This window comes from Phlebotomus papatasi, chromosome 1 (genome assembly GCF_024763615.1).
Source record: "Phlebotomus papatasi isolate M1 chromosome 1, Ppap_2.1, whole genome shotgun sequence".
Lineage (NCBI taxonomy): Eukaryota > Metazoa > Arthropoda > Insecta > Diptera > Psychodidae > Phlebotomus > Phlebotomus papatasi.
The window spans coordinates 25,381,837-25,398,393 of NC_077222.1; the positions used below are offsets into that span (position 1 = coordinate 25,381,837).

At 36.2% G+C, this 16,557-nt stretch overlaps 1 protein-coding gene across 9 annotated transcripts in view; it reads left to right on the forward strand.

The window, feature by feature from the left end:
• Nucleotides 1–16,557, forward strand: part of LOC129798314 (kinase D-interacting substrate of 220 kDa) — a 68,963-nt gene that overhangs the window by 40,586 nt on the left and 11,820 nt on the right. For 7 of the 9 annotated variants that reach the window (XM_055841416.1, XM_055841413.1, XM_055841414.1 and 4 more), the window contains exons 2-9: nt 4,089–4,307; nt 5,805–7,871; nt 7,939–8,738; nt 8,799–8,977; nt 9,053–9,333; nt 9,422–9,592; nt 9,685–9,882; nt 12,299–12,410. In XM_055841416.1, coding sequence (XP_055697391.1) covers nt 4,110–4,307; nt 5,805–7,871; nt 7,939–8,738; nt 8,799–8,977; nt 9,053–9,333; nt 9,422–9,592; nt 9,685–9,882; nt 12,299–12,410 — 4,006 coding nt within the window. In that variant the 5' untranslated portion in view covers nt 4,089–4,109. Of the gene's footprint in view, nt 1–4,088; nt 4,308–5,804; nt 7,872–7,938; nt 8,739–8,798; nt 8,978–9,052; nt 9,334–9,421; nt 9,593–9,684; nt 9,883–12,298; nt 12,761–15,370; nt 16,124–16,557 lie in introns of those variants that run through there. The other 2 variants (XM_055841420.1, XM_055841417.1) reach the window with 2 other exon arrangements.

The following is a 16,557-nucleotide window of genomic DNA, read 5'->3' on the forward strand; positions in this document are numbered from 1 at the left end:
TGATGTCAAATATTTCCAAGGTTGAGATTTATAAAATATTTTAAACATTTTAACCAAGAATCAAAATTTCAAGATTTTCCTCACTTAACGAGACATCACTCCTGAAAAAGATCTCAATTTCCCTGTAGAATTTGTTTTAATTTCGATACAAAAATTAATATTAAACTGCATTGAATACATATATTTGAGAGGTAATAAAATCGTTAATACAGAAAGTCCAAATAAAAGTTTTTGACTTGTGATAAACCTGGGAAAGATTTGTACCAGGCGTGACTCTTTTTTACTTACTCCCAGAGTGTAATTGGCTAAGGTAAAGTACCCTTACTCGACCGGGTTCCTCGACTCGATCGGTGGGTCAATTTTTGAATGTTTCATGCTCAATTTCGTCAATTTCTATGAATTTGTCACTGGTTCGTATTATTCATGGAATGACTGCCCTATTGTTAGATCATACGAAAAATATTATAACAATAAAAATAAATTGATTAAATAAATCTACCGGTCGAGACGAGGAACCCGTCGAATGAGGGAACTTTGCCCTAAACACATTTTGAAATATGTACTATTTCCATTAAATTGTAGCAATAGCAGGGTTAAATGTAAAATTTTAATGCTACTATATTTTCTGAATCTTTTGCTGCACAAATATTACTTATTTGTAGCAAATTCCATATAAGATTCACCAAATCTTTAATATCTCGATAAATCAACAAGAAATTTCACGTTTTAAAATCTTGAAATATTGGTTCCGGAATTGGAAATCTTGAAATCCAAATGGTTTTTGTCAAAGATTTCAAGAATACGAGACATTTGACAGATTTGACATCTTTGATATTGATTTTTTTATTTCAGAATACCAAAATCTTCAATTTTTTTTTCATCATAATCTTGATCTTAGTCTCAGAATTGAGTCTAATTTTTTTATATTTTGTGAATTAAGTAATTTTTTCGTTCAATTTTCTTATTATGGTTAATAATTAAAGGTTTATGACACATTGAAGTTTAAGGTTTTGAGCACCAGATAGCGCTTTCACCGCCAATTTTGAACTGAATCCGGAACACTTAAATCTTTATCTTGCTTTATCTTCAGCTTCTTTTTTGGCAACTAGCTTGTAGGGGAAAATGCCCATGCTTCGTACGATCCCAAGCTTCATAATGACTAAGTTTTTTCTACATTTCTTAATAAATGTGACTCCGCAATATATATTAAAAATTAGGCACTTTTCCATAATTACGATCGTATACCGATTTTCTATTCTTAAACTAACAAACAAATTGAACATTTTGGGATATGTGTTAATTTGATATTCCACAATGCATTACGATTTCTTATACAGACTTTTAATTCTTGATCTTGATCTTGGTCTCAGAATTGAGGCTAGATTTTTATCTATTAATTTTATGTATGTTAATTAATGATGTTAATTGCAGACAACGCGACGTGTTAAGCGCAATAATCCTCTAGATTAATTGCATTTTGCCTACATGCAAAATATACAATTATTTAGCAAAATAATTGTATTTTTAGGAAAGTCTAATATAGATAAGAGACATATATTTTTTTTATATTTTGGTTTATTGGATTTTGCTAAATTATTCAAATGAAACTATCATCAAGTGTTTAATTAAGTGAGATTCCATTCATTTAATTGGACATATGATCAATCATTGTAACAAATTATTTATTGATTTAATATGGTCGGAGAAATTTTTGTATTAATTTTTAATCAATGAACTTATATGTTAAGTTTTCCAGAATTACTTAACCTTGCTTCATTTCACTTAACAAATGAAATTTTGAAGTAGTCTACCGTGAAAGGTAGGACAGATAGGGATCTGCTAGAAGAAAAAGAATCTTTAACCCTTTAAGAACGAGAATGTCAAAAATTAAGGGTCAGAAAAAATAATTTTTTCTAACTTTTTAGAACAAAATACAACTTTAGAAGACTGTAGGCAAAGTTTCATTTTTGGGTGACCGATGACCCAATCGTCCTTAAAGGGTTAAATGAAATGGAAGTAAATTGAAAGTAGTTTGGATAAAATCTAGCACGAAACAGTATACAATCAAACATAATATGGGGTAAAATGAAACACAATATGGGGTAGAAGTAAACCCAACAAGGGATAGAACAATTTCCAAAGCTATTTCAACATTTTATGATTGAATGAATCACTATAAACTTCTTGGAAGTACTGGATTTCTGAAGTGCAATGGCTTATGTATGATGTGCGTACGAAATTTCAAAACTGTTTTCGATGTACTTGTATTCCATGTCTCTCAAACAAGTTTATGGTATAAACTTACACGAAATTACTCAGTTGGTTTATAAATAGAAGAGGAAATTAGCTAAAAAGGAATCTCTTGCATTTCTTGCATCTTGAAGGCAATAACATACAACTTTATGAATGAAAATATGTGACAAGTGACTCTATACTCATCTTATGACAAATCTCGTTTATTCTCAATCACTTTTTTAATACACGCGACTTTTTTGTTGTTGGTTTTTCTCAAACTCCATCTCATCAACCATGCATGGTGTGTATCTCTTGTAATTGGCGGGAATCTCTGGGTTTTCACTTAATGGCCCTTTCATGGGGGAATTCCCCGACATTGCAATGAAAAAAAAAAGACATATCCATGATGTGTAACATTAAATTGATAGGCATAACATTAAATGAAATACAAAACGGGTTTCCGTTCAATCTTAAGATGCAGTCTTTCTAAAAATAGGTCTTTTTTGCTGAGTGCTTTTGAAAGATTTGCCAGTGCAGCAATTTTAGTTAAGACACGTCCTTGCTTATTTAGGAAGACATTTAAGGCTGAAATTTAATTAACAATGCCATGACAATGTGCTAATTACACTGTAGAAAATTGATAATATAGCATTCTGATATAACTTTTAACCCAATTTTCTAGTTGATAATTTTCTTCTACCAGTAGAATAAGGTGCCTCTATTGTGTGGAAATATTTACTCGTTAAATTTATTTCATTGAGTAAAGTTGGTTTTTGAATTTATTTTTTTGGGTGGAGAGCTGTATTTAGGAGTTTTTTTTTCTTTTTTAAATAAAAGTAGTTTCTTGGAAGTGTTTTGAAAAAATCATTTTGAAAGTTCTCACAGATGTTCAGACAAGTCACTGTGGTTGATATTTTGACTTTCAAATTTAATTTAATTACGTGAAATTGTGTGAAATGATTTCATGGAATGATTTATCTTTCTCAAGAATTCAAGGAAAGCTACTAAGAGAAATTTTTCGTGATAAATATGATCCTTCATCGTTTTAACAAAAGATGGACTTGATTCTTTTGTTCAGCTAAAATTAGTATGATATTTCCGTTGTTTATTTCAATAATCAAAAAATTTAGGTCATGAAACTTCAAGATAAACATTGCTACAAAATTTGAACATTTTTAGCGCGAAATAAAAACAAAGATTTGTTAATTCGACAAATTACATGTTTGAAAATTTTATCTAACCCAAACAGTTAGAGATATCGACTTTCGGTTCTCGTGACCATCCATTATGTCTAGACGTGTTTTTATTATTCATATTTCTTGGATATCTGACAATACTTTATCAAAAGTAAGTACGAAACCTTAACATTGGTTCACTAATTAGACCCTCGTCTTCAATTTGAATTTTTTTTTACCATAAATTTTATCAAATTATCGCAATTCTATTAAGATTCCCAATTTTCTAGTTGCAATTTGCAAATTAAATACTTGTTACAAAGACCACAAAAATCCGACCTATAAAAACAAAACTTCTTAATTTAGCTAAATACTAAATAAAAAAACAGGTTAGAAGTAGAAAATAATTGTCTCAAAACACATAACAAAGTGATTCAGTCACATTTAAGTGGCTTTCAAGAGAAATCTATAAACTCGGGAGTTTTTTCCCATATTCCCCAAAACTTCCCATTACGCCCAATTTGGTTCAGTTTAGTAATTCAGTAGCTGACCACGTGAATCATATTTGCTGTTCTCGTGAAATATCAACCACATGGTGAATGTAATACAATCTGCGTGAACACCGCATGATATTGACGGATGATTATCTTCATGTTTTCTATTGTGTACAATTTTCAGACTCTCAATCGGTGTGAGTCGATGGGGGCATTCGGATATAGAACCCTACTGCAGTATGTGGATTCTAATGACTTGCAAGGACTCAAAACACTTCTGGACACTCGACATCTGCCGGTGGATGATCGAGATGAGAATCAGACGACGATACTCATGGTGTGTTCAGCACGTGGGATGGTGTCCTTTGTTAGGGAGTTGATTGCCCGAGGTGCTGATGTTCAGGTAAGTCAAGGTTATTTTTTTGAGGTTATGTGATCCTTACCGGTGTTATACTAAAGTTATAGAAATAATCACTGGGGCTCAAAAATCTTTGGGTAACTGGTGGATCTGTTAGTCGTTCCTTGACGTCTGAAGATCCTTCATATGATCACAACGGATAAGTTCAGTGAAACCTTTTACAACTAAAGGTTCCGCAACGCTTAGTCTTAGACTGCATTTCTAAATTTCCCTTAAGCCTAGAGTTCCTTACACTGTTATACGGGCTTCAGACCTAAGGCTTAGCCATATGGCTTAACTTCTCTAATATCTTATCAGTCAAGATTTTTTGGAAAATATTGACATAGGATTGGTTTATTAAAGGCAAATCACCTATTACATTTTGAAAAATCAATAAAATCGGTTGCTGTTTAAGGTTTTGAGACCCTTGGGAACTGGGCTAAACCTCTAGTCTGAAGACGGCCTTACAATCGAAAAGCTTGATAGAACCTGTGCCATCTGAAAATTTTGCATAATACCTTAATCCTTGAACTGGATTTCATTCGTAGGCTTCCCTGAACCTTGAAGATCCTGGTCCTTGTCACAACAAATACGTTCGATCAAAGCTTTTAAAATGGAAAGTTCTGTTAGGTTTAGCGAGATATATTTAAAGAGCCTTACTAGGATTGAGATCTATGACTACGCTTAATCCTTATGTAACTGAAGATTCCGACCCTTGTTACAACGAATACGTTCGATGAAACATTTTATAATTTAAAGTTCCATGAGGTTTAGTCAAGGGTTTAGCCAGATATGTTTAGAGATTCTTACTAGAATTAATGATTAATTAATGATGACATTGATCTTATGGAGGAATTTTCGGTCTAATGGGTTGTAGCAGATAGTGAACGGGAAAATAGACCTCTCTTGACTTTTTCTCTTTAATTCTTCACGACGTTTCGAAGATGGATGTCCTCTTCATCAGGTTTCGAATGTGGAGAGAAAATCTGCTGCTGCAATACACTTGAACTTTTTTACAATTCTTCATTCTGAAGTTCACCATACAATGTACTGACACCAAAACAAGGATGACATTGATCTTTCCTTATGTAGCTGACGGTTCTTTTGGATTTGACTTGCGTTTGAAGACCCCTATTTGAATCACAACCAAATGGACTTGATCGAACCTTTGGTAACCGAAACTTCTCCTAAATTTAGATATAGGTTTCGTCCATGAACGTCTGTGACGTCTGAAGATCCTTAGGACTACAACAGATTGGTTCGATTTGAACGAATCTTATCTGAAGGGTCTTCTTTTTTAATCTAGAATTTGTCTTTAAGTTTCCTTTACGTTCCTGGAAGTTCTACTAGGTTTACGATAAGATTTTTTCACAGGTCCCCTATCTATATTAAGATATATAAGGTGCTTTGAAGTCCTAGAATGCTTTAGGATAAACTTTAGTCCTAGTCCTTATCAATAAGCTCCCCTTCTTGGGATAGTTCTCAATCCAATCCCTTGCTTAGGCCGAGGACATTGACAATTGGACACCCCTGTTGTGTGCTGCCAAAGCAGGGCATGTTGAAGTGGTTCAGCTACTGCTAGAGCACGATGCAAACCAGGAGCATCGGGATATGGGCGGCTGGTCAGCCTTAATGTGGAGTTCCTATAAGGGTCACACAGACGTGGTAGCGCTATTGCTGCAAAGAGGTGCCGATATACATGCCCATGGAAATTACCATCTGGGTCCGTTGCTGTGGGCAGCAGGACGGGGTCACAAAGAGATTGTGGAAATGCTGGTTCAGCGTGGAGCAAAAGTGAATGTTGGTGATAAGTATGGAACGACGGCATTGGTATGGGCTTGCCGGAAGGGAAATGCCGAGATTGTAGACATTCTGCTGAAGGCGGGAGCAAATGTAGATACTGCTGGAATGTACTCGTGGACACCGCTTTTGGTCTCTGTAGCGGGTGGGCATCAGGAGTGTGTTACACTGTTGTTGGAGAAAAGACCCAATGTCAATGCACTGGACAAAGATGGGCTCACAGCGTTGTCGATAGCATGTCGGGAGGGGCTTCAGGATACAGCCTCGGCCTTGATAGCAGCTGGAGCTTATGTTAATATTCAAGATCGTGCTGGAGACACGCCTTTGATACATGCCGTGAAGGGAGGTCATCGAGGTGTGGTGGAAGCACTCCTTAAGCGGCACGTTGACATAGACATACAGGGAAAGGAACGCAAAACAGCACTGTATACAGCAGTAGAGAAAGGTCATGCGACAATTGTTAAGCTCCTATTAGCCTCGAATCCGGATGTGGAATTAGCAACGAAAGATGGAGATACGTCACTGCTAAAAGCTGTGCGAAATCGCCATCTGGATATTGTGCACATGCTGCTGGAGAAGAAGGCCAAAGTTAGTGCTGTAGACAGGAGAGGTGATACATGTCTTCATATTGCTATGAGAGCTCGATCGAAAGCCATTGTAGAGGCTCTGTTGCGTAATCCCAAGAACAGCAAACTTCTCTACAGAGCGAATAAAGCCGGAGAGACTCCCTACGGACTGGATACTGTGCACCAGAAGACGATTTTGGGGCAGGTGTTTGGTGCTAGGCCATTGAATACCAATGAGGATTCAGAAGGGATGCTGGGCTATGAGTTGTATTCATCAGCACTGGCAGATGTTCTAAGTGAACCTACTCTTACAACACCCATTACAGTGGGCCTGTATGCAAAATGGGGGAGTGGGAAGAGTTTCCTGTTAGCTAAATTGAGAGACGAGATGAAGAGTTTTGCGAGGCAGTGGGCTGAGCCCCCGATCAAAGCCCCTTGGCTGCTTTTCACTGTCTGCCTACACATCTGCCTGCTAATCGGTATTGTTGTAGGTCTGAGTAGTTGGTCTTATATTTGGGGTCTGTCAGCGGCTGGTGGAGCTCTTGTTTTGATCTATACTGCCATCCTGGCGATCAGGTTTGCCAGTCGAAGGTATGACGTCTCCTGGGCTTACTCATTCCATCATGGGCTTATGAAGCGCATTGGACGTTTGAATTTGATAATGAAGGTGGCATTTTGTCATCCACCGGGAGCCCATGGAGATCCGCATGCCATGCCAGTACGATTTCACTTTGCTGAGGCTAGCAGTGCTGCGCCTAGTGGTGAAGGAGCTGTTGGTCATATGCTCGCTTCCCTCTTTGAAGCCATTGAGTCTCACTACGGATCCCTACCGACTCGACTTTTCCGCGCCTTCCGACCCAAACACTCCTCTTCGAGTCACTGGAGATGGCGGAGAATGTGTTGCATGCCCCTGATCTTGCTTTTTGAACTTGCTCTGGCAGTCAGTGCGGCTGGACTGACCTTGCTCATTCTCTATCTTAGCAATCTCGATGCTGAGCATAATGACGCCATCGTCATTGCTCTATATGCACTGGGATCGGTTCTGCTGGTAGGGTTTGTAGGGAATCTTCATTCTTGGGCTAAAGCTCTGAGAGCACTGTTCTTCTCCCAGGGAAGACAGCTCAAGAAAGCCATGACATCGGCTGATCATTCATCTCTGACAGCCCTAGGTGCTGAAGTCTCCCTCATGGCTGATATGATCAGGGTGAGTATCTTAGAACTTTATGTTCTTCAGATTACTTGAAGTCCTCAGTCATAATTTGTTCTTGTAGTGTTTGGATGCATTTACCGGTCAACAGAGTCGTCTTGTTGGAGTAGTTGATGCTCTAGACTCGTGCGATACTGAGAGAACTCTGACAATGCTTAATGCAATTCAGACGCTTCTTTCATCACCAAATCGTCCTTTTGTATTACTTCTGGCTGTGGATCCTCATGTGATCGCCAAAGCAGCAGAAGCTAATAGTAGACGCTTGTTTACGGAGGGAGGAATTGGTGGTCATGATTTCTTGCGCAATCTCGTGCATTTGCCGGTGTATCTGCAGAATTCGGGGTTGAGGAAAGTGCAGAGGGCTCAGAATACTGCCTTGGCGTACCGAAGGAACATCTCCGATGCTGTTGATGATCCAATTTTGAGTCATTCGGCATCGGCGAGGCGTCTGTCAAATGCTTCGGAGATTATGTCGAGTCAGGAAAAGCTACGAGCTCCGCCGGGAACTTCGCGTGGTGGATCGAAGAAGTTGAGGTTATCGGATTCAGTAGCCAGTTCTATTGGTTCAAATCTCCACCGAGTTGGACAGAATCCACAGGGAACACTGGATATGTCTAAGATTCTCCTGACTGATGATTACTTCAGCGATGTGAATCCGAGAAGCATGAGACGCTTGATGAATGTGATCTACATTACAGTTCGTCTGCTCAAAGCATTCCAAATTGACTTTAGTTGGTATCGTCTCAGTTCGTGGATCAACTTGACGGAACAGTGGCCAGTGAGAGCGAGTATGATTGTGCTGCAGCATGATCAAAATGGTGAATCTTTGGATGATTCGACATCTCTGCAATCTGTCTATGACAAGTGAGTGACAGTTGAATTCCAGCAAACTTCAGTATGTGATTGTTCGTTTTATGATTTTAGGGTTAGACCCAAAATTAGCTGTCTGCGAGAAGCTGCAGCTCTTTTGGAACTTGATCGGGATGAGAGGAAACTCGATGCATTTCTCCAGCTTCACAAGTCTGACCTACTTGTGGCTGATTTGAGAATATTCCTTCCTTTTACCATCAATCTCGATCCCTATCTTAGAAAGGTCCTCAAAGGTAAGGGAACTCGCCCTGTAGAGTTTTATTGTACATTGGCTTAATTTTATGTTTCTGGGAACGTTTTTTTTGCAGAGGATCAACAAGCAATGGAGGACGAGGGAATAATCATTCCAATAAAACCAAATGCACCATTAAATCCTCGTTCCAGTCTTCCACGCTTTCCGCAGCCTTATCCGCCTTATCAGAATATCTTTGCAGCTGCCACAAATCCGGCAATTCCTTTGTTAACTTACCAGTCCTACCATGCAAAGCCACCGCCTGTGCCCACAGTTGAAAGTCTCAAAAAGAAAGTTCAACCACAATCCAGTGACACATCACAGACTGCTCTTGCTGACATTTTGACAAGTGTTCCTGTGAGTTGCTATAAAATATTTCCGTTCTCGTAATTGACAAGAAACGTCATAAATTATGGCATCTGATTTTTTTTGCAAATTTTTTCAGGCAAATTTGCATCAAATCCGACTATCCAAGTTAAATGTGAACGGCCTCAGTGATTTACTGCAGCAAATTGATGAGCTGCGACCTGCCTTAGATAATCTTCTTCCAGCATTGAAGCAACACTCCATTTCTGGTCGTGTCTTAATGCACTGTGATCTTCAAGAGTTGAAAATTGTAAGTGCGACGAGTTTTTCCAATTTTATTGATTTCAGAGGAAGTTTGTGGTGATGGTGTAAAATGTCAATTTAATCGCCTTGATTTTTCAGTTACTTAATTTAAGCTTTGGTCATTGGGAAATATTCAGATTACTCATTATAACACTGAGAAATCTGGAGAAACACCAGCCAACATCGACGGTGCGCGTGCAAGATGATGATAACATTGATAGTCAAAATATTCAACCACCAACGTCATCGGCGTCCAACTATTCGCGCCAAAAACCACAAAGTATCATGGAGAAACAGGTAATGACCATGCAAAAAGCCATACCTTTTCCTATAATTTCTCACTATGCTTACAAAAATCAAAATTGGTTTATCTGGTTCTGGAAATTGGGAATGCTTTTTGGTTTCTAAGAAAAAAAAAGAACAAACTTGAATGATGATCTTTTATGTTCAATCTTTTCATGCAGCAAAGGGTGCACGATTATGAATTGATGCAGGTGTGTGATTGTTTTTTAAATGAAATTAAGCAAGAAATGTAATTCCCACGAAAGGCAAAATTCCTGATGATTCACACATTTTATTATGTTTTGATTTGGATTTGTATGTTGTTTCCAAGTTTTTGATAGAGCCATTAAGGCACGTGTAACGAATTCAGAAATCTTTTGGTTTGGAATATAGTTTACTTTTTTTGTATGCTTTCATTTGAATTCGCACCTTATCTGTTTTAGTATTTTTAAAATGCATTGTAGGCTATTCTCCAACAGTGCACAATATAGCTCTATTTCTAAATTCTTGCAATTCGATATTAACATGAACGATTCCGAAAAAAACAGAGGTGGAATACTCTTCTGTGCAGAATGTTTAAAATATATATTTTTTAAATCAGCGATAATATCACACTTTGTTATTTTCTACAATCAGCTCTCTGATTTCTGGCACGATATCCGAATGACAGCTGTCAAATACTTTCAAAATCCTAGTTCACGGTATACATCGGGAACTCAAACTCTAGGCAATACGAAAAGAGTTTTCAAGGTTTTCAACTTTCACAAGCGAACATAGGAAAAGTCCTGGTGGAAGTACATTGCGCCAGTTCATCACGATAGATTAAAAACTATTTACTCAAACATATACAGGAATATTTTTTTGTGTGAGCTTAAATCCCATTATAATTTCACAGAATTAAATGCATTTAAAAAAAAGTTGAGAAAGTTTTGGTAGCAGAAATAGCAGAATTTTTAGTAAAAAGACTAATATAAAATTCTCTAACATTTTCTGTAGACTCAATCAATCGGCTCTTTTTCAATCGGGCGTCAAATTTTGTTGACAATTTTCACGTTTAATTATGAAGCTAATTCGCTCAAATTCGCTGTAATTCTTTGTATTTTATCGTGATTCTTTTTAACATATAAACATATAAAATTTTAACATATAAAATTACTTTGCATCATATTTTACTCATGTAGGGAAAAGTATTCTCCCTTCGAACGTTCATGCCTTCGAATAATGTGAATTTTCTTTTATTTTCCTAAGAGACTTTCACATTTCTATTAAATATTAGTAAGATTATCATCGATTATTGATAATTATGTGTAGGTCTCTTAGGAAAAATAAGAGAAACTTCACATTATTCGAAGGCATGTACGTTCAAAGGGAGAGTACTTTCCCCTACTACATGACGTTAATATCTCTTACGTCAAATTATGGCTTTTATCAATGATTTAGCTGTGATTTTAAAGGTTAATCCACAAATTATTTGTCAATCAACAACTTATTAAGTGTCTGTAAAGTATTTGAAAGCGATTTTTTTGTATGGCATTTGACTTGTCGGGAAATGACAGAAATTAAAGCAAGTAACCAACCTCTAGCCTAGTAGTCAGCTTCCAAAGTAAATAAACTACGTGTTTCTGGGTGTTTCGGCTGGTGTTTTACTAAACTTTTAAACAAAAATTTCTTGTTCCGGCTCAAAGGATCAAAAATGTACCTTTCCAAGAGATTTCGAAGAAAATCTACTTGACACCACTTTTTGAACTCAAATAAACTTAAAGATATTCTCTCTGTGCAGTCTTTTGCACAGTTTATGCACTCTTAACACTAAATTTTCACTGTATGTAATTTAATTAGCCTGATATTCATTAAATTTGAAGGATTTTTCTCGATTTTCTGATGACGCTTTGACAGAGAAAAATCTTCTACTTCTTCCCCTCGTGAATGGCTTGAAGTTAGTCACGTATTGGTTATTGCTCAGTTCCCTTGAGCAATTTGCTCAGTTTCAAATAAAAGTCAGTTGAAATGAATAATTTTGGGTAAATTAATCCCGACTGATTCGCATATTTCAAGTTTGTTAGAATAACAACAAAATAAGAATTCAATGGAAAAGTCTTGTTTTTTGTATTATTTGAAGACTAATTTTGTTTCCCTCTACTTTGTTGTTTTTTTTTTAGAGAAACCGCAGAGGAATTATTTATTGGTTAGTGATCAATTTGATATAATTAGTTTAGAGTTTTTGCGTTCCTTCCTCTGAATGCGCATCACAAATTAATCATCCTGCTTATTCACCTTCTCAATTGGTTTTTAAAAGTCGATAATTTAGAGACAGAGTTAGATTTAGTCACTTTTCATACACATTTTTCTAAAAGTTCTAATTACTGAAGAAGTTAAGAAAGAAATTTTCCGTTCAATGTATGTTTTGCATTGTTCGATTTTTGTCCAACAGGTGACACTGGAGGAGCAGATGATCTGCGGAGCCCTTCAGACACTCAACGAGGAGGCATTTGAGGATGTTGTGGGGAGTAGCGAACGAGGTGGTACGGGAAGTCAGACAGCAGGTGAGATTTTGCATCCATTAGATCCGATTAGGGAGAGCTTTGAGTTCAGCTCACCCGGCTCCGACTTTGGGAGCGGTGTTCACACAGTGATGATCCCAACGTCACCCTACCCAGCTGATCTAACTGATAACACTGATCCCGTTCCCACGGTGATCGTCATGTCGCCACCATTTACACAAAATATTGACGATACGCCACTTTAATCTCTGTGTTTGCTGTACAGTGATGTTCATTTTTGCTCTTCCTCCGTTCTTCTGAACAATGAATATCTTTTAGAGAATTTTATTTTTATATTTTTTTTTTAATTAGTACCAGTGAGAGTTTGAGTAAAAGCATTAGTTTTGACAAAATGCCTGTGTTTGATTTTTTTGTAAAAAGCATTTTTGAAAAAATTAAGAAGGATGAGTAAATTATTAAGGATCAGTGATAGACTTTTTTTCGACAAATAACAAAGTATACAATAACAAGTATTTGGAATTTGACGACTACTACAAATTGCGTAACATTTTTCTTGGTTGATTTTGACTTCTTGAGTAAGCTCCGCCTACAAATAATTTTATGCCACGCCCATTTATGAAATATGTGAATAAAGTCAATAGAAAAATATAGCAGAATTTTGTTAGGAAACTTTTCAATTGTTCCACTGACTATAAAATTGACCCCGCCCCCTAGAAGATTTCTTACAGAGAAACTTTTTTAAATTTTATTTATTAATAAGGAATTGTACTATTGCATTCATATTGAATGGTAATAAAATATTTCACTTGAACAAACTTTTATTATTATCAAATTTTCAGTTGTATGAGTGGCCTTAAGAGGCTTACAGAAAATAAGCCACATCCCTTTCTTATTTATTGAATAAAAAATTGTACTAAACAATTTTATAAAAGTAAAAAGTATCTTGAGATTTTCTCCTGAAACTCAAAGAATTAAGTAAAAAATAAATAAATAAAAGCATTTTATGTGAAATACATGTGTTTAATTTGGCTGTCCTTGTACTACGAGCAGCTACGCTCACATCATATCTCAGATGTTCTTAAAACACATCTCAAATTTTCATTCTGAGAGCAACCGTGTTTTTATTGAAGTTTCGCCTACTCGAATGCCACGCCCTTTTATCCTATATTAATCCTCCCTCTGTAAAAGGATAATTTTATTTGTTTTATTTTTAATAGTTCATAGCGTTAATATTCAATGTGTTTTTTTAATATCTTGAAAACCATAGTCTTTACAGAAAGTATAAAAATCAATTATCTCTGGCGCATTCCACTTCTGATTTTGTAGGACCAATGTCTTATAAAGAGTGTGAGAAGGACAAGATGGCACAGTTCGACAATGTTATTAAATTTTGATCTTTTCAAACTCTTTGCAAAACATTAGTCCTACAATTTTCCTTTTTCAAAAGCGTTCTAGCTAAGGGTGTGGCCTATTTTCAATAAATTGCGGTTTTTTATATTGAATGAAAAGATGGAAGAGTTCTGACAGTCCTGTTTCTTTTCGAAGTTGAAATACGATGAATAATTAGTCAGTAAAATCCCTTCGGAACCGCAGCACATGCAATAAACGAATTTAACAATTTTTTGATCAAGAATATCTTAGCTCAGGAACTGATCGATCTCTTACAAAAAAAGGGTGGCAAAGCGTCCCAGGCTTTGCGGAATGCTTGAACTCGTGACTTAGATGCTATACCGCTAAAGTACTCTCGCATCATTTACCGTTTATCGGTACTCAGCCGATTTAAATCGATTCATAAATCATTCAATAAATTTCACAAAATTGTTTAGAGTAATAAAAATTATATTCGAACAAAAATTACTTATCGGTTCATAACCGGTTCATTACTGGTTCACAATCGATTTGAACCGATTTAGTTTTGTCGTAAATTCCAATACCTTTCCAACGAGCCCAAACATGACCGCATTCGCTTGATAAATGCGCTCTCTAGTGTCTTTTTAATTTTTGACCTTGAAAAACCGTTATTAGGAATGATTTAACGGTATTTTTGTATAAGGACGAAATGTCCGCTAGGGTGATCTCTAAAACATATCCAAAAATGAAAAAAAAATCGCACGACGCGTTTTCGAGCAATTCCAAAAAAAACATGGGGGGTCCTCCGAAGGACCCAAGTCGCTATCTCTTACCGTTTGGCCTCTAGAGCTGGCGACAGTCGGACGGACAGACGGACAGACAGCGTGATGACATTTCTCAGAAATCGTCTCTAAATAGTTCAAAAGAATTGGTTTCCCTTAAATGTCGGTATTTTCCTCTGGGTACTCGTTCTGAGTCTCAAAATTGACGAAACAGTTAAACAACTGAATGAAAGTATCGTTCAAATATGCTCCGCCCAGGTAGTAAACAGATCTGCCACTCTCGGTTAGATTTGGGTATCGATCGACACGATCATGGAGACTGACCGGCACGATCTGCCCATCTGCCACTCACAGTTCAGGCGCGGTCATACTTATTCCCCTACTGGTACCGCCTGCTTGAAAGCCACGCCTACCTATTGGCACACCCTCTCCATTTCGACGCTAATTTACCTGAAACCTCGAAAGAGAGATTAAAGAATTAAATAAAGAATATTTAACAAATAAATGATTTCTTTATAAAGGTTTTTGTGAAATTCACTTTACAAAATTTCTCTAGGGGTGTGGCCTATTTCTTAGATGGTCTGCTTTCTCTTAAAACTTAAATACTAAGTATGATTTGATATTAAAAAGATACTAGATGAAGCTATCGTTCAATTATGCTCCATCTACTTGACAGTTACGCCTTTTTGTTCTGTTTCAATCATATGGCTTCTCATTATTCCCAAGGGGTGTGGCCTAAAATTCTTTCTGGGCAAACTTTACTCAAGGGATTGGAAAAGAAATCCATATTTTTTTTTAAGTTACAGCTAAAGTGTATAAATTATTTGGTTTTTCTCACTGCTTAAGCGATTTTTTTTAATATTTTCGCAGGCTAATGCATTAATATAGATTTTATCAGTGTGACAACTAACGTATTTTTTGAGTAACATTGGATCTGATTAACTAACAATGGGACTCTTTCTTTTTGTGTAAAAAGAATTAATTTATTTTTGTAAAATTGTGCGAAATAAGTGTAAACATTCTTACAATGAGAAGTGTATTAAAAAAAAGAAAAATTTCCATATCAAATGTATTGCTACTAAATTATTATATCACTAAAATAATTGATACAAGAGTGACAGAGCAATTTTTCATTTGGTGTCTATAAATCGGATTAAGAATGTTCACAGGAGTGTTTATGCAAAGAAAATTAGAAGGATATTGATTGGAAATGCGTACTCAACTATAAGAATTTATTAGATTAACAGACATTTGACTTAAAACACGGATTTAGCATGAATTTGTTCTGTCACACAAGTTTCCCTCTCTCTTTTTTTCAATGTTTATTAAATTATATCTCGCGATTTGTCTCCGTGAAGTAGTTCCTTCTTCTCTGTTTCCTTTTGTCTTGCAATTCAAATTGCATCATTTCTTGCATTTCATGGCGCAGTTAAATGCTTTTATTTTTATTTCACATTTTTAGTCGTTAATCAATCATAGAAATTTGCAAGTAAAGAGGCTCTAAAGGAAATAGAGAAATTGGTGGTAACGGAATGTGATTTTATCAATTGATTAATTGGTAGAAGATTCTCTATAAATGGAAATGTTCCTGTCAGTATTAAATGATTTAGCGAGAAAAGGAGATAATAAAGAGGTAGACTTAACTACAGATGTTTTGTTCATTAATTAACTGAATCAGCACTTTCTGGCGTGGATCAAATACCCATACTGGAGGACAATATCAGCGATCACCAAATGCAAGCCTATTTCAGTTCAACTGAAAACATGTATTTTCAGATGAATTCTTCTACCCTTAAAACCAAACTCACGAAGGAGTATCATTCCCATATTGGTTAGTACACAGAAAAAATACTTTGTAAAAATGTTCGTAAATGTTTGTGAATTCTATGGGGGAGTTACGAAATGCTCGTGAATCGTATAACCCACAAACAAGTTCGTAAAAGTTTGTACTTTTTTCACAAACATTGTTCGTAACATGATCACTTGACGAACATTTTTTGTACTTTTACAAACATTTGTTCGTAAATGTTCGTAAACACACAAAAAATGCTCGTCAA